The following is an 18,580-nucleotide window of genomic DNA, read 5'->3' on the forward strand; positions in this document are numbered from 1 at the left end:
GGGAGAAAATGGAACAGAAGTTCAGTTAGTTTATCTTTGAAAGTGGGGACCCTGTCCTATTTGCTTTTGCAGTCTCAGCATCCAAGTCAGGTGTTCAGTGAATGTTTCTTGAACTGAGTATTTCAGTGATTCTTAAGTTCATTATTTTCTCTTCCTTCTAGTTTCTACTTGGACCAGATCCTCATTAGCGCACATCTGGTTTATTGCAGTAACCTCACCAGCTTTTAGTATTAGTCTTTCCTTGCTTCTATCTGCATGGCACACTACTGCCAGGGTAATTTTCCTAAAACCTTACCTTCATCTTGTCAAGAGCCATTATTGCTTATGGATTCAATTAAAGCTAATTAGTCTGGCAGTCCAGGTTTGGAATCATCTCATTTCATGTACCTATTTTATGTAATATTTTTACTGTTTTCCCCACATTTTTCTTATAGCTAAAGAGAACAGTCCACTTATTCTCTGCTAGCAAAATACTTATTCCTACTTTGCTTTTGCTCCACCTCTTCTTCTGGTCCAGAATTTCCCAGCCATTCTGTCATCTTTGCCAGTTTCAATCCTGTGCTTGTTATCAAAAGACCTAACACTTAGTTCAGGTGTTAGTAGGCACTGGTAAATGTTTCTTAAATGAATGAATGAGAACCAGTATTCTCAATGAGGTTGTCTGATAACTTCACATGATAATGATATTCCCCTTAATGTCCGCAGACTCCATAATTTTTTCTATTAAATTACATTTTCACAGCTTATTGCAAATTTAATACGTAGTTAATTCATTGAATAAAATCTGGTATATGAGTGCCTTAGTCATATACCAAGAAACCTACTTGAAATGACTTCAGAAGCATTATTCTCTTTATTTCTACTTAAGAGCTTTTAAATTAAGCCTTTTCTTAGCTTTAACATAAGTGAATCATTGGATCTAATGAAATGATTTCAGCACATGCTCTGTGCAATTACATTTGTACAGCTTAGCAGAAACTATGGGAACAGAATAAAAAATGTGTTGTTACTGATTGTTTTCCTCCATAAGAGTGGGAAGTTCCAAGTTAAATATCTCACAACCTAAAAAAAAAAATTATAGATAATGTGTGTTACAAATTATGTTTGGTAATAGAATTGCCTAGAAAGTTGGGATAAGAAGCCATTTAGCAATCATATGTTTATGGCTAAGATCTTAGAAAAATATGCCGAGGATTAACAATAATTATCTTTCAGTGGTGGGACTATGGGAGATTTTCAAGGTCTACTTTAGGCCTGTTTATATTGTCTGTCTTCTTAAACTGTGAACCTGGATTATTTTATGATAAAAAACAAACAGAAAAGCTATTTAAATTTGGGAGAAAAGACAATTATCTTTTTTGTCTAAATTTATTATTTTAAGAGTTATGTCAGTCATAGTTTCCGACAGTGCACATAACCATATTAATATTATAGGAGGAGCTGAAGGAATCCAGTTATAGTATAAAGAACCAAGTATTTTATATTTGTTGTATAATATAAGATTTTTCCTTTAAGAACTGTTAATCAACTGTTTTCTAAAGGGAGTCATTTAAATATTGAAATTTATTAGAGTTTTGGCAAACATATTTTTTGAAATCCATTGACTTCTTATAAAGGGCTTAGTTAAATTCAGTCTTAAAAGTGATTTCCTAACTAGGGAGTATACATTATAAGATAATAACACTAATCCAGAAGGGAAGGATTTTCAATGGGATAGTTCCTAATATATATTCTTTTAATTTGGGTATAGTTGTTTTACAGTGTTGTGTTAGTTTCTACTGTACAGCGAAGTGAATCAGCCATATACGTATATGTATATGTATCATACGTATACATATATCCCCTCTTTTTTGGATTCCTTCCCATTTAGGTCACCACAGAGCACTAAGTAGAGTTCCCTGTGCTGTACAGCAGGTTCTCATTAGTTATCTATTTTATACATATCAGTGTATGTATGTCAGTCCCAATCTCGCAATTCATCTCACCCTGCCTTTCCCCCCTTGGTGTCTATACGTTTGTTCTCTACATCTGTGTCTCTTTCTGCCTTGCAAACAGGTTCATCTCTACCATTTTTCTAGATTCCACATATATATGTTAATATAAAATATTTGTTTTTCTCTTTCTGTATGAGGAAAGGCAATGGACATGAGTACAGGCCTATTTCTTTTCTTTTTTTTTAATTAAAAAATTATTTATTTATTTATTTTTGGCTGCATTGGGTCTTCGTTGCTGCGCGCGGGCTTTCTGTAGTTGCGGCGAGCGGGGGCTACTCTTTGTTGCAGTGCGTGGGCTTCTCATTGCGGTGGCTTCTTGTGTTGCAGAGCATGGGCTCTAGGCACGCAGGCTTCAGTAGCTGTGGTGCGTGGGCTCAGTAGTTGTGGCGCATGGGCTTAACTGCTCCGCAGCATGTGGAATCTTCCCGAACCAAGGCTCGAACCCGTGTCCCCTGCATTGACAGGCGGATTCTTAACCACTGTGCCACCAGGGAAGCCCCAGGCCTATTTCTGGTACAGTCTGGTCCCAGGCTAGCTCCAAACCACCTATCCAGGTAGCTCCAAACCACCTAATCAGCATATCATTTTGGACTTTACCAAGACATGTGAATAACTCAGAAATACAGCTTTCTGTAAGTGGCTGATGTTTATTGCACTTCAAGGATGAAATAAAGTGTGTAAATATTTTAAGTCTTGTTCTAATAAATGTTAGTAGTGTTGCTGGGAAGTTTGAGCTCTTGCTCTTAGGTTAAGAATTTAATTAAGAGAAATGTAGTTTATTTTTAGACTTTCATGTTCAAAGACTTCTAATTACAATGAAAGATAATAATAGAGAAATGAGAACCATTTCGACTCCTAGACTCACATGCTTGAATATATGTTTGTCATTGCTTGGATTCTGTATAACATCGTATTTACCATGTGCTTTTATGTGTCTTTTCATTAACACAATGAAAAAAATCTTTTAGGGCTTCCCTTGTGGTGCAAAGGTCGAGAGTCCGCCTGCCGATGCAGGGGGCACGGGTTCGTGCCCCGGTCCGGGAAGATCCCACATGCCGTGGAGCGGCTAGGCCCGTGAGCTATGGCCGCTGGGCCTGCGCGTCCAGAACCTGTGCTCTGCAACGGGAGACGCCACAACGGTGAAAGGCCTGTGTACCGCAAAAAAAAACAACAAAAAACAAACAAACAAAAAACTTTTAATTAACAAATACTCCCCCATGCCTAAATATGATAGAGCTTCCTAAAGATTTGCTTCAATATGTGTGATCACTTAACTTTGTCTAACAGATATTATGTAAAAGAATCATATGGCTATTAAGTTCAAGATCCTTGAGATGGGCCTATGTCATATCACCTTTAAAATTTTATTTGCTCTTTGAAGTTAACTTCCTAGGGCAGTAGTTGAAGTGAAAAGCAGAAACTGCTATTATAATGTTGACTGTAGGAAGACTTTTGCTTCTTGTAATGTCAGAATAAGACCCCCTCCTGGAGAATTACTTTGCACAAAACAACTATAAAAACTGAACTTAATAGAAAAAGCAATGTTTAAGGCACTTGAGAGTGAACAGAAGCAGATAGACTCTTATGGGGAGTACACAGTTGTAGGAGGGGAGGAAGGAATCATTGCCTTTTCACTAATTTTAGTTTCTGGGTAAGTACAGGCCATATTCTTTGGACTCTGGTAAAAAAAAACAATAGTCTCTCTGGTCAGAGAAACTGGAAAACTAAAGTCATAGAACCTTGGCTGCTGAAGATAGTGAAGGAATTCCAGAAGGAGAAGAGCCTTAGAAGAGGGAGAGTCCTCAAATTTTGTGTACAAAATTTGTACATACACCTCTGACTGACTTCTGAACCATGCATGAGTACAAGAGACTTAGAACTCAGCTAAATACGAAAGAAATCTGAACTGGCCTAGAGCTACCTTCTAAGAAACAGATTTGTAATTCAAGTCAAGCCAGGCCAAGCCAAGATATTTGCCTGCTAAAACAAAAGAAACAACTCTTGTGGAGAAAGAATAACAATGTAGAATTTTTACAATTAACATTTAAGGGTTAATGTTAAGGGTACAATCCAAAATTACCCTAAGTATGAAAAATCAAGAAACTGTAATATATCCCAGGAGGAAGTAAAAACAACTGAATCCCAGCCTGAGATGAATGAGATATTGGCAATAGCAGACAAGAATTTTAAAGCAGCTCTTACAGTATCCTCAATGAAATAAAACGACATACTTTCAATGAGTGAAAAAATAAGAAATCTTATCAGATAAATAGAAACAGTGAAAAAGAACCACATGGAAGTTCTAGAAATGAAAAATACAATATTTGAAATTTAAAAATCCACTGGACGGATTTAACAGTTGAATAGAGATGCCAGAAGGAAAAGTAAGTGAACTTGAAGATGGAACAATGGAAATCAACTAATGTGAAGAACAGAGAGAAAGCATATTAGAAAAAAATGAATAGGGTATCAGGGACCTCTTCAGTAGTATCAAACAATCCAACATACATGCAATTGGAATCTAAGAAGATGAGGAGAGAGAATGGGATAGAACAAATATTTGAAAAATTAAGGCAAAAATTCCCCAAATTTGATGAAAAACAGAAGTTTACAGATATAAGATACTCAGTGAATGCCAGGATGAATGAACCCAAAGAAGTCCACATCAAGACACATCATGGCTGGAAGCAACCTAAATGTCCATTGACAGAGGAATGGATAAAGAAGATGTGGTACATATATACAATGAAGTATTACTCCGCCATAAAAAAGAATGAAATAATGCCATTTGCAGTAACATGGACCTCTAGATAGTCATACTGAGTGAAGTAAGTCAGACAGAGGGACAAATATCATATGATATCACTTATATGTGGAACCTTAAAAAACGGTACAAATGAACTTATTTACAAAACACAAATAGAGTTACAGATGTAGAAAACAATCTTATGGTTATCGGGGGGGAGGGGGGGAGGGATAAAAATGGAAGATTGGGATTGACATATACACACTACTATACATAAAATAGATAACTAATAAGGACCTACTGTATAGCACAGGGAACTCTACTCAATACTTGGTAATGACCTATATGGGAAAGGAATCTAAAAAAGAGTGGATATGTGTATATGTGGAACTGATTCACTTTGAGGTACAGCAAAAAGTAACACAACATTGTAAATAAACTATACTCCAATAAAATTTTAAAAAGAAAAGAAAAAAAAAAAGACACATCATGGCAAAACCGTTGAAAGCCAAAGATAAAGAGCAATGTTGAAAGCAGTAAGAGAAAAATAACACATTTCAGACAGAAGAGCAATAATCCATGTAATGACTGACCTTATGTCATAAACCAAGAGGGTGGAAGGACATGTTTAAAGTGCTGAAAGAAAGGAGAAAAAAAAGCCTGGATATTTTCCTTTGATTCTATATCAAAGGAAAATATCCTTCAAGAGTGAAGATGATTCTGGAATTAGGCAGTGGTGACGATGGCACAACCTTGTGAACATACTAAAAAACATTGAATTATATACTTTAAAAGGATGAATTTATGGTATGTTAATTATATCTCAATAAAAAATTTAGATAAAGGTAAAAGAATGACTCTTTAAGATAAAACTCAGAAAATTCATCACCCGTAATACAGAAATGTCAAAGAATATTCTTCAAGGTTGAAGAAAAGTGATACCAGATAGAGTTTTGGATCCTTGGAAAAGAAAGACCATCAGAAATGATAAGTATCTGGAGAAGTGCAAAAGTCTGTCTCTCTCTTTCTTCTTTATTTCTTTATAAAATGTATCATATAAGCAAAACTCATAACATTGTCTGTGAAGTTTATAACATATGTAGAAGATGTTATAAATCCCATATAATGTACGATGGCTGTATCGGGAAGGATGATTGCAAGTTTTCTATATTTTATGTGAAACGGTACTTTTTTAACTGTAAGAAGACTGTGAATATAGATGTATATTGTACTCCTTAGAGCAACAACTACACAAATAATGCAGAGAAGTAGAGCTAAATTATGAGTGTGAAAATTGAAATTAAATTCTTAAAAACATTCAAGTATTTTTTTCACAAGTCAGGAAAGTAGGAACATGGGACCAAACAACAGAAATGGTAGACCCAAATCCAACCATACCAATAATTATATTAGATTGTTAATAGGTTAAACTATTAATCTAGTAGTTTAGATGAAAATAAATGTTTATAATTAAACACTCTAGACAAAATCCTAGCAGGGTTTCTTGCATAGAAATTGAAAACCTAATTCTAAAATTTATAACAAAACACAAGACAGTCTTGAAAAAGCAGATCAAGATGGGAGGATTTATATTACCTGATTTCGAGACTTATGATAACCAAGGCAGTGAGCTGCTGGCATGAGGCTACACATAGACCATTGGTACAGAAAAGAGAGTTCTGAAATAAACCCATACTTATATGGTCAATTGATTTTTGACAAATGAGCCAGCATAAATCAATGGTAAAAAAAAAATAGAGGGTTTCTTTTTTCTTTTTTTTTTTTTTGTTAAATGGTATTTGAACAACTAGATACCTGTATGAGAAAAAAAAGAACCTTGATCCTCACCTCACATTATACAAGAAAGTTAACTCAAATTGGATCGTAGACTTAAATGTAAGAACTAAAACTACTAAATTTCTAGAAGAACATTTTTGCAAATATCTTTGTGACATTGGGTATCCAATGATTTCTTAGAATCCAAAAAGCATAGACTGTAAAAATAAATTAATGGACTTCATCAAAATTTTTAAAATTTGCTTTTAAAAAGACAAAATTAAGAAAATAAAAAGCCAAGCTATAGAATGGAGAATACATTTGCAAAACATATGTCTGCCAAAATACTTTTATTTAAAATATGTGAAGAACTCTTAAAACTCAGCAGTTAAGACAGAAACAACGCTATAAAAAAATGGAGAAAAGATTTGAACAGACAATTCCCACACACACAAAAATACAAATGACTAATAGACCCATGAAAAGATGTTCAACATGTCATCAAGAAAATGCAAATTAAAAGCACATTGAGAATGTAGAAAATTTGAAAGAATCAAAAACAACAACAACAAAAACCCCTCCTGAAACTAATAAGAGATTACAGCTTTATTACAGTTTTAAGACACAAGATTGATAACCAAAAGTCAATCACTTCCCTACCTACCAGCAATGAACAAGTGGAATTTGAAATTAAAAACACAGTGCCATTTAAATTTGCACACCCCCCCCAAATGAAATACTTAGGTATAAATCTAACAAAATATGTACAAGATCTATATGAGGAAACTACAAAACTCTGTTGAAGGATACTAAAGAAGAACTAAATAAATGGAGAGATATTCCATGTTCATGGATAGAAAGACTCAATATTGTTGAGATGTCAGTTCTTCCCAACTCGTTCTACAGATATGATCTACAGATTCAATGCAGTCCCAATCAAATCCAAGTACATTATTTTGTGAGGATCAATAAACTGATTCTAAAGTTTACATGGTTAGGCAGAAGACCCAGAATAGCCAACACAATATTAAAGGAGAAGAACCGTCAGGAGACTGACACTACCCACTACTTTAAGACTTACTATCAAGCTATAGTAATTAAGAAAGTGTGTTATTGAGGACAGAATAGACAGGAACAGGCTGGAGAGCCCAGAAATAGACCTGTATAAATACAGTCAAGTGATTTTTGACAAAGAATATAGTGGAACAAAGATAGTCTTTTCAACAAATGATGCTGGAACAACTGGACATCTACATGCAAAATATTGAATCTAGGCACAGACCTTACATCCTTCACAAAAATTAACTCAAAGTATATTACAGACCTAAATAAAACATAAAACTATAAGTCCTAGAAGATAACATAGAGAAAGCCTAGATGACCTTGGGTATGGTGATGACTTTTTAGGTACACCACCAAAGGCATGATCCATGAAAGAAAGAATTGATAAGCTGGACTTTATCAAAATTACTAAAATTCAAAAATTCTGCTCTGCAAAAGACAATGTCAAGAGACTGAGAAGACAAGTCACATACTGGAAGAAAATATTTACAAAAGACATTATCTGATAAGTGATTTGTCCAGAATATACAAAGACCTCTTAAAACTCAACAATAAGAAAATAAACAACTTGATTGAAAAAACTGGGCCAATAACTTTGGCAGACACCTCACCAACAAAAATACACAGATGGCAAATGAGCATATGAAAAGATATTCCATGTCATATGTTATCAAGGAAATGCCAATTAAAACAACAGTGGGATACCATTACACAACTATTAGAATGGCCAAAATTCAGAACACTGATAAAACCAAATGTTAGTGAGGATGTAGAGCAACTGGAACTCTCATTTACTGTTGGTGTAAACGCAGAGTTGATATAGCCACTTTGGAAGACGGTTTGGAAGTTACTTATAAAACTAAATGTACTCTTACAATATGACCCAGCAGTTGTGCTCTTTCCTATTTACCCAAAGGAGTTGAAGACTCGTGTCCACACAAAAACCTGCACAGAGGATTTTTAGGGCAGTAACTACTCTGAATGATATAAATACTACAATGGTGGATTCATTTGTCCAAACCCATAGAATATACAACACCAAGAGTGAACCCTAATGTAAGCTATGAACTTTGGGTAAAAAACCCTATTACATCTGCTTGGGCCCCAACTGAGGTTAAGACAAGACAGAGTAAAGCAAAGGAGTACATTTTGTCAAGCTTGATCTTTGGTCCCTTACCCCAGAGTGAATCATTGACCTGGTGAGCTGCACTGGGCCACAGGGGCCCTTTGCCCTAAGCAGATACTACTCTCTAAGCTTGTTCACTGGAATCTTACCATTCTTAATCAAGGAAAGGCCAGGAAAGATAAATTCTCGGAGAAACTCAGGTGGATAAAGTGTGTTTTTATAAGCCTAGGGCTAAACTCTTTTCAAGCCCAGAATTCCTAGGACCTGGGGCTTAAGGTATGAGGGAGGGAAGACCCTCTCCCAAGCTCTGCCTTAACTCACCAGCCACCTGGTAACAATCTTGATAGAAAAGCAATACAAAGTAAATAAACTCTTCCACAGCTAAGGCCAAGAGAGGAGATTCCAAAGAGTACATACCTTGAAGAAAGCAGAGCTAACCTCCTCCTCCTAGGGAAACATTTACCACTGTGATGACTCCTTCCCCAAATACCGAAGGCATCAGTGCTGTTCATCTTGAGCTCTGTCAATTCCTTCTCCCCAGGATTGGAGGTTGGGGAAGCCTTGAGCTCCCTTTGCAGACAAAGTGTTAATTTATGTCAGAAACCAAATAACAGAGGTAGTAGATTATGAGCAAAAGCAGGCCTTCACAGATTATATGAACAATCTTTGTGAATGGTCAGGCTTTCTGGGATGGTATGCTTTGTAGAACCAAGTGTAATTAATCTGTGGCCTCTTTTAATTTCCTCTGAGAATAATTCTATGGTTAGTGTAGAAAGGCTGAAGTGTCTGTGTATCAAAAGATAGTTCCTTATCTTCCTAGTCCAGCTGCAAATATAGATATGGGAGAAATAGTATTTGGACAATGCTTTTGGAAAGCTGGGCCTATACACATCTCATAGTAAATAAAAGATGGCTCCTAACAGCGAGAAACAGGATTGATAATTTGTAACATTTGACTCTTTAATAATGTCTTAAACTGCAAAAATCTTGCACAGTAAAATAACAGAATTTAACATTCAATTAGAGCCAAATCATTATTTCAAAAGTGATGGTTTCCTGTGAGCTTCACTTTTACTATAGCCTGCTTGACATACTACAGGAGGATATGCTGTTGTGTGTTTACTTTAAGATACTACCTATGTTTCTGGTATTCGTTTTAGATTTATATTGAAGCCAGTGTGAGCTTGAGGCAGGGCCATGTACACTGATTTGTTCCCACTATGAAATTATGCATGAATAGTCAAACTCTTAGGAACTGAAAGTAGAATGGTGGTTCCCAGGAGCTTGGAAGAGAGGGAAAAGAGGAATGGTTCAATGGAGTTTGTTTTGCAAGGTGAGAAAATTCTAGAGATCTGTTGTAAACAAGGTACCTATAGTTAACACTACTGTATTGATGCTTAAAAATGGTTAAGATGGTAAATTTTGTGTTATGTGTTTTTAACCACAATTAAAAATATTTTTTAAAGTTATGTTTAGTTAAATCAGAAAGACACTGAAATTACTTATCCCCCTGAAACTTTTAATTTTAGAAGTTCTTAGTTGGGTCTAATTTTCATAAAATTGTAGTCCCAAAGCATTAATTTATTTACAAACACTAATAATATTATTGGAACACAGCAAACACTGTGTGAATTAAGCTCATACAATCCTCATCACAACCCAGTGAGGTAGGTATTATTTTATTATGTGCCATTTTATTATGAACATTTTCAAATGTAATACAGAGAATTTGAAAGAGTTGTATGCTGAATATCCTTACACTCACAATCCGGATTCTGCAGTTAACATTTTGTTGTATTTTCTTTATCACATATCTGTCCATATCTATATGTGTCCATCAATCCATCTTTTTATTCGGTTGGCCAAAAAATGCCTTCAGTTTTTAAGCAAAAATAAAAGACACATTTTTCATTTTCACCAGGAACTTTATTGAACAACATATTCACCCTCTTGTTCCACTACCTTCTGCCATTTTTCAGGCAACTTCATAATTCCATCTTCCCAAAACGTTTTATCTTTTTGAGCAAGGAACTGTTCCAGATGCTTTTTACAGTCTTCCAGGGAATTGAAATTTTTCCCATTAAGAGAATTTTGTAAAGACCAAAATAAATGGAAATCCAAAGGTGCAATGTCTGGTGAATACTGTGGATGAATCAGAACCTCCCAGCCAAGCTGTAACAGTTTTTGCCTGGTCATCAAAGAAACACGTGGTCTTGCATTATCCTGATGGAAGATTATGCATTTTCTGTTGACTAATTCTGGACGCTTTTTGTCGAGTGCCACTTTCAGTTGGTCTAATTGGGAGCAGTACTTGTTGGAATTAATCGTTTGGTTTTCCAGAAGGAGCCCATAATAGAAGACTCCCTTCCAATCCCACCATATACACAACATCACCTTCTTTGGATGAAGACCGGCCTTTGGTGTGGTTTGTGGTGGTTCATTTCGCTCGCCCCACGATCTCTTCCGTTCCACATTATTATACAGTATCCACTTCTCATTGCCCATCACAATTGTTTTAAAAACGGAACGTTTTCATTACATTTAAGTAGAGAATCACATGCGGAAATACGGTCAAGAAGGTTTTTTTCACTTAACTTATGTGGAACCCAAACATCAAAGAGATGAATATAACCAAGCTGGTGCAAATGATTTTCAGTGCTCAGTTTGGATATTTTGAGTGTGTTGGCTATCTCCCACATGCTATAATGTTGACTGTTCTCAGTCAATGTCTCAATTTGATCCTTACCAATTTCAACTGGTCTACCCAACCGTGGAGCATCATCCAGCGAGAAATCTCCAGCGCGAAACTTCACAAACAACTTTTGATACATTTGACCATTCACAGCACCTTTTCCATACACTGCACAAATCTTTTTTTTGTGTTTCAGTTGCGTTTTTACCTTTCTTGAAATAATAAAACATAATATGCTGAAAATGTTGCTTTTTTCTTCCATCTTCAGTATTAAAATGGCTACACAAAAATTCACCAATTTTAATGTCTTTTTTTAAATGCACGCTGATATGACAGCTGTCACATACAATCTAACAAAACTGTTTTGAATGAAGTTAAAGACAACTAAGTGCTACTAGAGCCATCTTGCGGGAAAAAACGAACAAACCTCTCGGTCAACCCAATAAAAATACATTTCAAAGTAAATTGTAGACACTAGTATGCTTTGAGGGTAGGAATTTTTATTATCCCTATTTTACACTACAGGGATATGAAACACAGAGAAATTAAGTAATTTGTTCAAGGTCACAGAGCTTTTAAGTGGTAGAACTAGGATTTGGACCAAGCCTTTCTTAATCATGTCTTTCTTATCACAGAATGCTGGTTCACACAATATGAATAGGTTATTACCATAAAAAGTAATTCGTGGTCCAATAAATTTGTCAAATATAAGTATCGCAATCTTGAAGATCCACATGCATATTTTTATGGTGCAGGATCTGTGAGGTTCAGTGTTAAAGAAACTTGTTAAACCTTGTTTAAGCTATTTCCAAATTTATTCAACCAGAGCACTCTTTCCCCACCTTCCCCCCAAACATAACACCTATTAACATTTCATAGGATAGGATCAGAATTCATTGCAGTATGCTCTTGAAAATGCTCATTTATAAGGTATCCTAATTTTGTTTATTTACTACAGAATATGTCTTTGAAGAGTTTATATTTTTAAACATAGTCCTAGAATTTTAGAGCTGGCAGAGATCTTAGAATTCACTGAGACCAGTGCTTTCACCTCAAAGATGAGGGAACTGAGATGCAGGGTGGTCAGGTAATCAGTTCAGGCTACAGCATGTTCAAGTGCTTGGTGACAGAAATGGGAGTGGAGTCCAGCCTAGAGCCTGGGAGTGGCATTTATAATCAGTAAATATTTGTTTGAATAAATGAATGCATCTTCTAAATCTGTCCAATTTTCTCTCTACTACATATCTATCTACATGTTAGAATTTGTGTTCATTTTCAGATTATCTGGTCAGTAAAGAGTCTTTATTTATTTATTTATTTATTTGCGGTACGCGGGCCTCTCACTGTTATGGCCTCAGCCGCTCCGCGACATGTGGAATCTTCCCGGACCGGGGCACGAACCCGTGTCCCCTGCATCGGCAGGCAGACTCTAAACCACTGTGCCACCAGGGAAGCCCCGAGAGTCTTTATTTTTAAAGACTTTAGACTTTTAGACTTTTAGAGAGTCTTTATTTTAATAAAGTAGAGCACTTTATTTTTATGTTAACCTTTGATACAAATGTTATATAGTTACTAAATTCTAAATAAAGTTTTATTGTGGGACTTCCCTGGTGGCCCAGTGGGTAAGACTCTGCACTGCCAATGCAGGGGGCTCGGGTTCCATCCCTGGTCAGGGAACGAGATCCTGCATGCATGCCGCAACTAAGAAGTCTGCATACCACAACTAAGAGTCCACATGCTGCAACGAAGATCCCACGTGCTGCAACTAAGACCCGGTGCAGCCCCCCCAAAAAAAAGTTTTTTTAAAAAACCCCACAAGGGGCTTCCCTGGTGGCGCAGTGGTTGAGAGTCTACCTGCCGATGCAGGGGACACGGGTTCGTGCCCCGGTCCGGGAAGATCCCACATGCCGCGGAGCGGCTGGGCCCGTGAGCCATGGCCGCTGAGCCTGCGCGTCCGGAGCCTGTGCTCCACAACGGGAGAGGCCACAACAGTGAGAGGCCCGCGTACAGCAAAAAAAAAAAAAAAACAAACAAAAAAACCCCACAAAAACAAATCAGTAATTAAAAAAATTTTTTTAAATAAAAAACGTTTTATCCTAATATGTAACATACAGAAAATTACACAGAACATAGCTGTACATTTTAACGAATAATTATAAAGTGAATCCTGGTTTAACCACCCAACTCAAGAAATAAAACACTGCTGGTACCTCAGAAGCCCCTGTGGGCCCCCTCCTATTGCTGATCCCCTTAATTATTTATTTTTTCTCTTTCTTTTTTAGCTAATTTAACAGGACATGCAGAGAAGGTGGGGATTGAAAATTTCGAGCTCCTAAAGGTCCTAGGAACTGGAGGTAAGTTTTAATTCTTTTTTTTTTTTTCAGGAAAAAAAAGTACTTGATATCCTTATGACAAAGGATTGATATCCCCAATACAGAAATCAGTTAATCTTTAAAAAGCATAAGGAATCCAATAGGAGAACTAAGAATGTGAACAAAGCATTCATAGAAGAAATACAAAAGGCAAAATTTAAAGGAATTGGTAAAGAAATACAAAAAAGGAATTGGTAAGGATCAAGAAAAACCAATCTCTCTTACCCTGCTGTTGGGAATGTAAATTAATTCAGTTTTTACACAGGACACAATATTTTTAAAAAACCACTAACATTTATGGAGAGCTTGTTACTTGCCAAGTACTCTGTGAAGTGCTTTATACTGATTGATTCAGTCAATCCTCGCTCAACTTTATTGATAGTCCATGCTCATCATTTTTAATAATGAAAAATTCAAGACTCTTTGGAAACCTAATGGCATGAATTTGGTTAAATGAACATGCATCTATATGTTCTGTTATCTGTGCAATAGGATTGAAATGATCTGTATTTACTAACATTTTTGAAAGATCTCCATAATGTAATAAATTTGAGAAAAGACTATAGAAGAGAATGTACAATATACCATTTCCGTAGTATAAAAATTGTGTGAATAAATGTCTACATGTAAATATATAGAAAAATCTCTGATCTGTGCACCAAAATGATAACAGTGTGGCTGTCCCTGGGTGGTGAGATGTTAGATGATCTTGACATTCTGCTTTATACTTCCTTGTGCCTTCTCAATTTTTGCTATCACTGTTCTCGCTGCTCTGAAGTCAGGAACTCATGGGCATATGACTTGTGCAGGTGCAGAGATCCCTGCACTAGAAGAGCCTCATGTTTGGTTTAATGCTCTGCTTTCACTGTTCTGAAATTCTAAATAATTCATGAACAAGGCACCCCACATTTTCATTTTGCATTGAGCCTGCCAATTATGTGGCTGGTCTTGTCAGCATATAAATTTGTCTAATCAGAATCCCAGAAAGAGCCAATAGAGTGGGGAGAAGTCCTATCCAAAGAGATAATAACTGAGAATTTTCTAGGATTGATTAAGCATATAAATTTGCAGATCTAGGAAACAGAAAATCCCAAGCAGACAAGTATAAAGAAATTATTACCTAGATACATCAGAGAAACTGATGAACATCAGAGACAGAGAAATACCCTAAAAACAACCAGAGAGAAAAGGCATATTTATAGAGGAATAATGAGTAGATTAACAAATGATTTTTCAACAGCAAGCATGAATGCCATAGGAGAGTGGAAGAATATCTACAAAATGCCCAGAAAAAATAACTGTCAATTTAGAATTGCAAACCCAGCAAAACTGTTTTCCAAAAGTGAGGGCAAAATAGACATTTTCAGACACACAAAAGCTAGTGTGTTTTCCACCAGTACATCCTCACTAAAAGAATTTCTAAAGGATATAATTTTAGGGAGAAGGAAAGTGATCTCAGGAGAGATTCTAGGATGAAAAAAGTGTTGGTGAATAAAGAAGATCTAAACAATATTGACTGTGTAAAACCATAGTCGAAATGTCTAATTTGTGGGGTTAAAAAAAGAAAATTGAAATATTGGACAAAAATAGCACATAATTTGGGCGTTGATAGGAATTTAGTGGTCTGAGGTAGTGTTCCTCAAATTTTAACATGCACGTGAATCTTGAAATGTGTAAAAGACCAAATTGATTGAAAAAAGAATAGAAAACCTGAATAGTCCTGTAATTCTTTTTTTAATTAATTAATTTTTTTTGGCTGTGTTGGGTCTTCGTTGCTGCGTGCTGCCTTTTCTCTGGTTGTGGCGAGCGGGGGTTACCCTTCATTGCGCTGTGTGGGCTTCTCATTGCAGTGGCTTCTCTTGTTGTGGAGCATGGACTCTAGGCACGCGGGCTTCAGTAGTTGCAGCACATGGGCTCAGTACTTGTGGCTCGCGGGCTCAGTAGTTGTGGCTCGCGGGCTCTTGAGCGCAGGCTCAGTAGTTGTGGTGCACGGGCTTAGTTGCTCCACGGCATGTGGGATCTTCCTGGGCTAGGGCTCAAACCCGTGTCCCCTGCACTAGCAGGCAGATTCTTAACCATTGTGCCACCAGGGAAGCCCAGTCCTATAATTCTTAAAGAAATTGGTCAGTTAGTAAAAATCTTCCTGCTAGGAAAACACTTGGTACAGTTTCAAAAATGAATTTTGCCGAACATTCAAGGCATAGATAATTCTAATCTTCCACAAATTCTTTCAGAGGACAGAAAAAGTGGAATTATTTCTTCCAACTCATTGTATAAGGCTAGTATAACCTTGATTCCAAAAACACACAGAGTATGAGGAAGAAAAATTACAGGTCAGTTAAAAATTCTTTTAATTAAAAAACATTTTAAATTTAATATCAGATTTATAAGACAAACCTAGTATGTGTTTTCTTTCAACATATATAACACTTTGTCTCATTATTTACCTCAACTTTTTGAGTGGCTCTATCATAGGCAGATCTTTAAGATAATTCTGCAAAGGTGAGAAAAGAGTTTACCAGTAATGCTTTACTTGCATTTTCATTTCATGCTTCTTCCTGTAACTGGTCTCTTGTTAGCCATGGATATTGCTTTTGCTTTTCGTCAGCTGACAGTTTCTTGCTCTTATGAGAAGATGGAATAACTAAGAAGTGTCATTGTAGGTGTTTCTGTATTTAAAATCACAGTTTTGATGACTAAATGGAGTAGGTGGAAACTTTTATTATGAATATAATAAAATCTCAATTTTTATTCAAAAATTTCAGTTTCATTACCTTTTTAAGCTAATTTTTTCCAGAACTACTTAGGATAATAGAAAAGCCTCATCAGATGTCTTTATGTATCATGTCAGGCTTTCTTTGGAAGTGAAACTGAGAACTCTTCTGATGATTTAAGTTTTATGTATTTTGAACCAGAAAAAATGCTATTCATCCAATATCTTGAAGACTTTGTAGAATATTGGAAAATGAAAGATTTACTTTTTGATCTCATACTTAAATACATGTAATATTCATGAAAAAATCTCTCTTTTACTCAGAGTATTGATTTATATCTTTTCAGCTATTTTATTTCTTTTGATCTATTGCTAATCTTGTTAATTAGTTTCCTGAGCTAGAAACTTGGAAATAATTTTTGATCCTTCTCTATTTTGACTTTTTTTCGTGTTTCTCACAAAATCCTATAATTTTTCTTTCAAAATGACCCTTGGATTTACCTTTTCTGTTCTTAGTGCCATGGCTCATATTACCTTATACATGGATGTTGTTAAGGTTTTCAAAATTGGTCTTTTTGCAAGTTCTGTCTTCCATTTTATGCATTTTATACATATTCTGTTATAAATAATATGCAGCCTCATTAAAATTCAACATTATCATGCTATTCTCCTGTTTCAGAACTTATAGTGCTTTCTTCCTAGTTATTATTCAAGTCCAAATTCTTGCCTTACTTTCAGGCTTAGCGCTGTATTTTTTCTCCAGTTACCCCAATATTCCACCTACTTACTAGTCTGGTTGATTTTCTTTTACTCCCCTATAATAATGTGTACTTTCCCATCCTCTGAGCCCCTGCCTTATCTTGTTCCCCTACCTTAGTTCTCCTTCTCTTTTCCACCTATCCGAATCGTTCTGAATTGCTTCATTCTCTGAATTGTGGCACTGAAAGTCCTTGGTAGAGAAATGGCAGTGAGTGGTTCTCTGAATCTTCCTTCACATCTGCTATATTTTTCCTCTAGATTGTGAACTCTTAAGATCATCCTTATATATGTTTCCAACCCTATTTCCCTCCTCCCTCCCCATAGCCCATAACAGTATGAAGTATAATAATAGTCTAACAAGTATATAATTCATGCTTTTGTCTCTAGTGTTGTTCTTGAGGTTGATACTCCCAAATTCAGGAAGTATCTTTGGTTCATCTTTTAGAATTATTTTGTCATGATGAAATTTTGTTGCTTGTGGGAGTAATGATTCTTTCTAATTTCTCTCCTTTTCTGCTGCCTTCCTTTTAACGATTTTGCTTTCTTTGAGACATCTGTCTAAGTAGAGAAGAAAGTCTTTAAATGTACCCATTGTGTGCATTACTCATAATTCTGATGCTTAATGAAGTGGTACATGTATTCTCTTTGAATTTTCTCTATTCATCATACTAGATCTGTACTTCAGAGATTTTTTGTCATTATGGCAAAAAAGATAAATTTTGTCCTGTAACTGTAAAGGGTGCAGCTGAGTTGATTTTTCTCTTCTAATTTTGGTGCATTCATAGTTGTGACGTACTTGGATATCAAGGATGACTTAGAAGACTCAGGTTTGAATCTTGACATCATCATTGCCTACTGGTGTTCCTTGGGTAAATCGCATGAACTCTGTGAGCCTAAGTGCCTATTGGCCTAAGTTAATAGTACCTATCTCACAATGTTGTGATAATATCAATGAGATAATCAGTATGAATTGCCAATTGTTAAGTAACCATCAGTTGCGGTTATTTATTCAACAGGGAACTCCACTTTAAAGCTGCACCCTAAATTAGAAAAACAAAATTATTTAGGACTTATTAAGGATAGATTATTAGTTCTTTCTTTTCTTTTTTTTTTTTTTTTTTGCGGTACGCAGGCCTCTCACTGTTGTGGCCTCTCCCGTTGTGGAGCACAGGCTCCGGACGCGCAGGCTCAGCGGCCATGGCTCACGGGCCCAGCCGCTCCGCGGCGTGTGGGATCTTCCCGGACCGGGGCGTGAACCCGCGTCCCCTGCATCGGCAGGCGGACCCTCAACCACTGCGCCACCAGGGAAACCCTATTAGTTCTTTCATGTAGTCACTTTG

The 18,580-nt window shown here is 36.2% G+C and overlaps 1 protein-coding gene across 3 annotated transcripts in view; it reads left to right on the forward strand.

Moving 5' to 3' along the window:
- The window catches only part of RPS6KA5 (ribosomal protein S6 kinase A5), a 182,359-nt gene that overhangs the window by 48,098 nt on the left and 115,681 nt on the right, over positions 1–18,580 (forward strand). For 2 of the 3 annotated variants that reach the window (XM_060169782.1, XM_060169939.1), the window contains exon 2: positions 13,679–13,750. The exons of the other annotated variant lie outside the window; for it this stretch is intronic. In XM_060169782.1, the coding sequence (XP_060025765.1) occupies positions 13,679–13,750 (72 nt within the window). The remainder of the gene's footprint in view (positions 1–13,678; positions 13,751–18,580) is intronic. 3 annotated transcript variants of the gene reach the window in all.

The sequence above is a fragment of the Lagenorhynchus albirostris genome, chromosome 1 (genome assembly GCF_949774975.1).
Source record: "Lagenorhynchus albirostris chromosome 1, mLagAlb1.1, whole genome shotgun sequence".
NCBI classification, from domain to species: Eukaryota; Metazoa; Chordata; class Mammalia; order Artiodactyla; family Delphinidae; genus Lagenorhynchus; species Lagenorhynchus albirostris.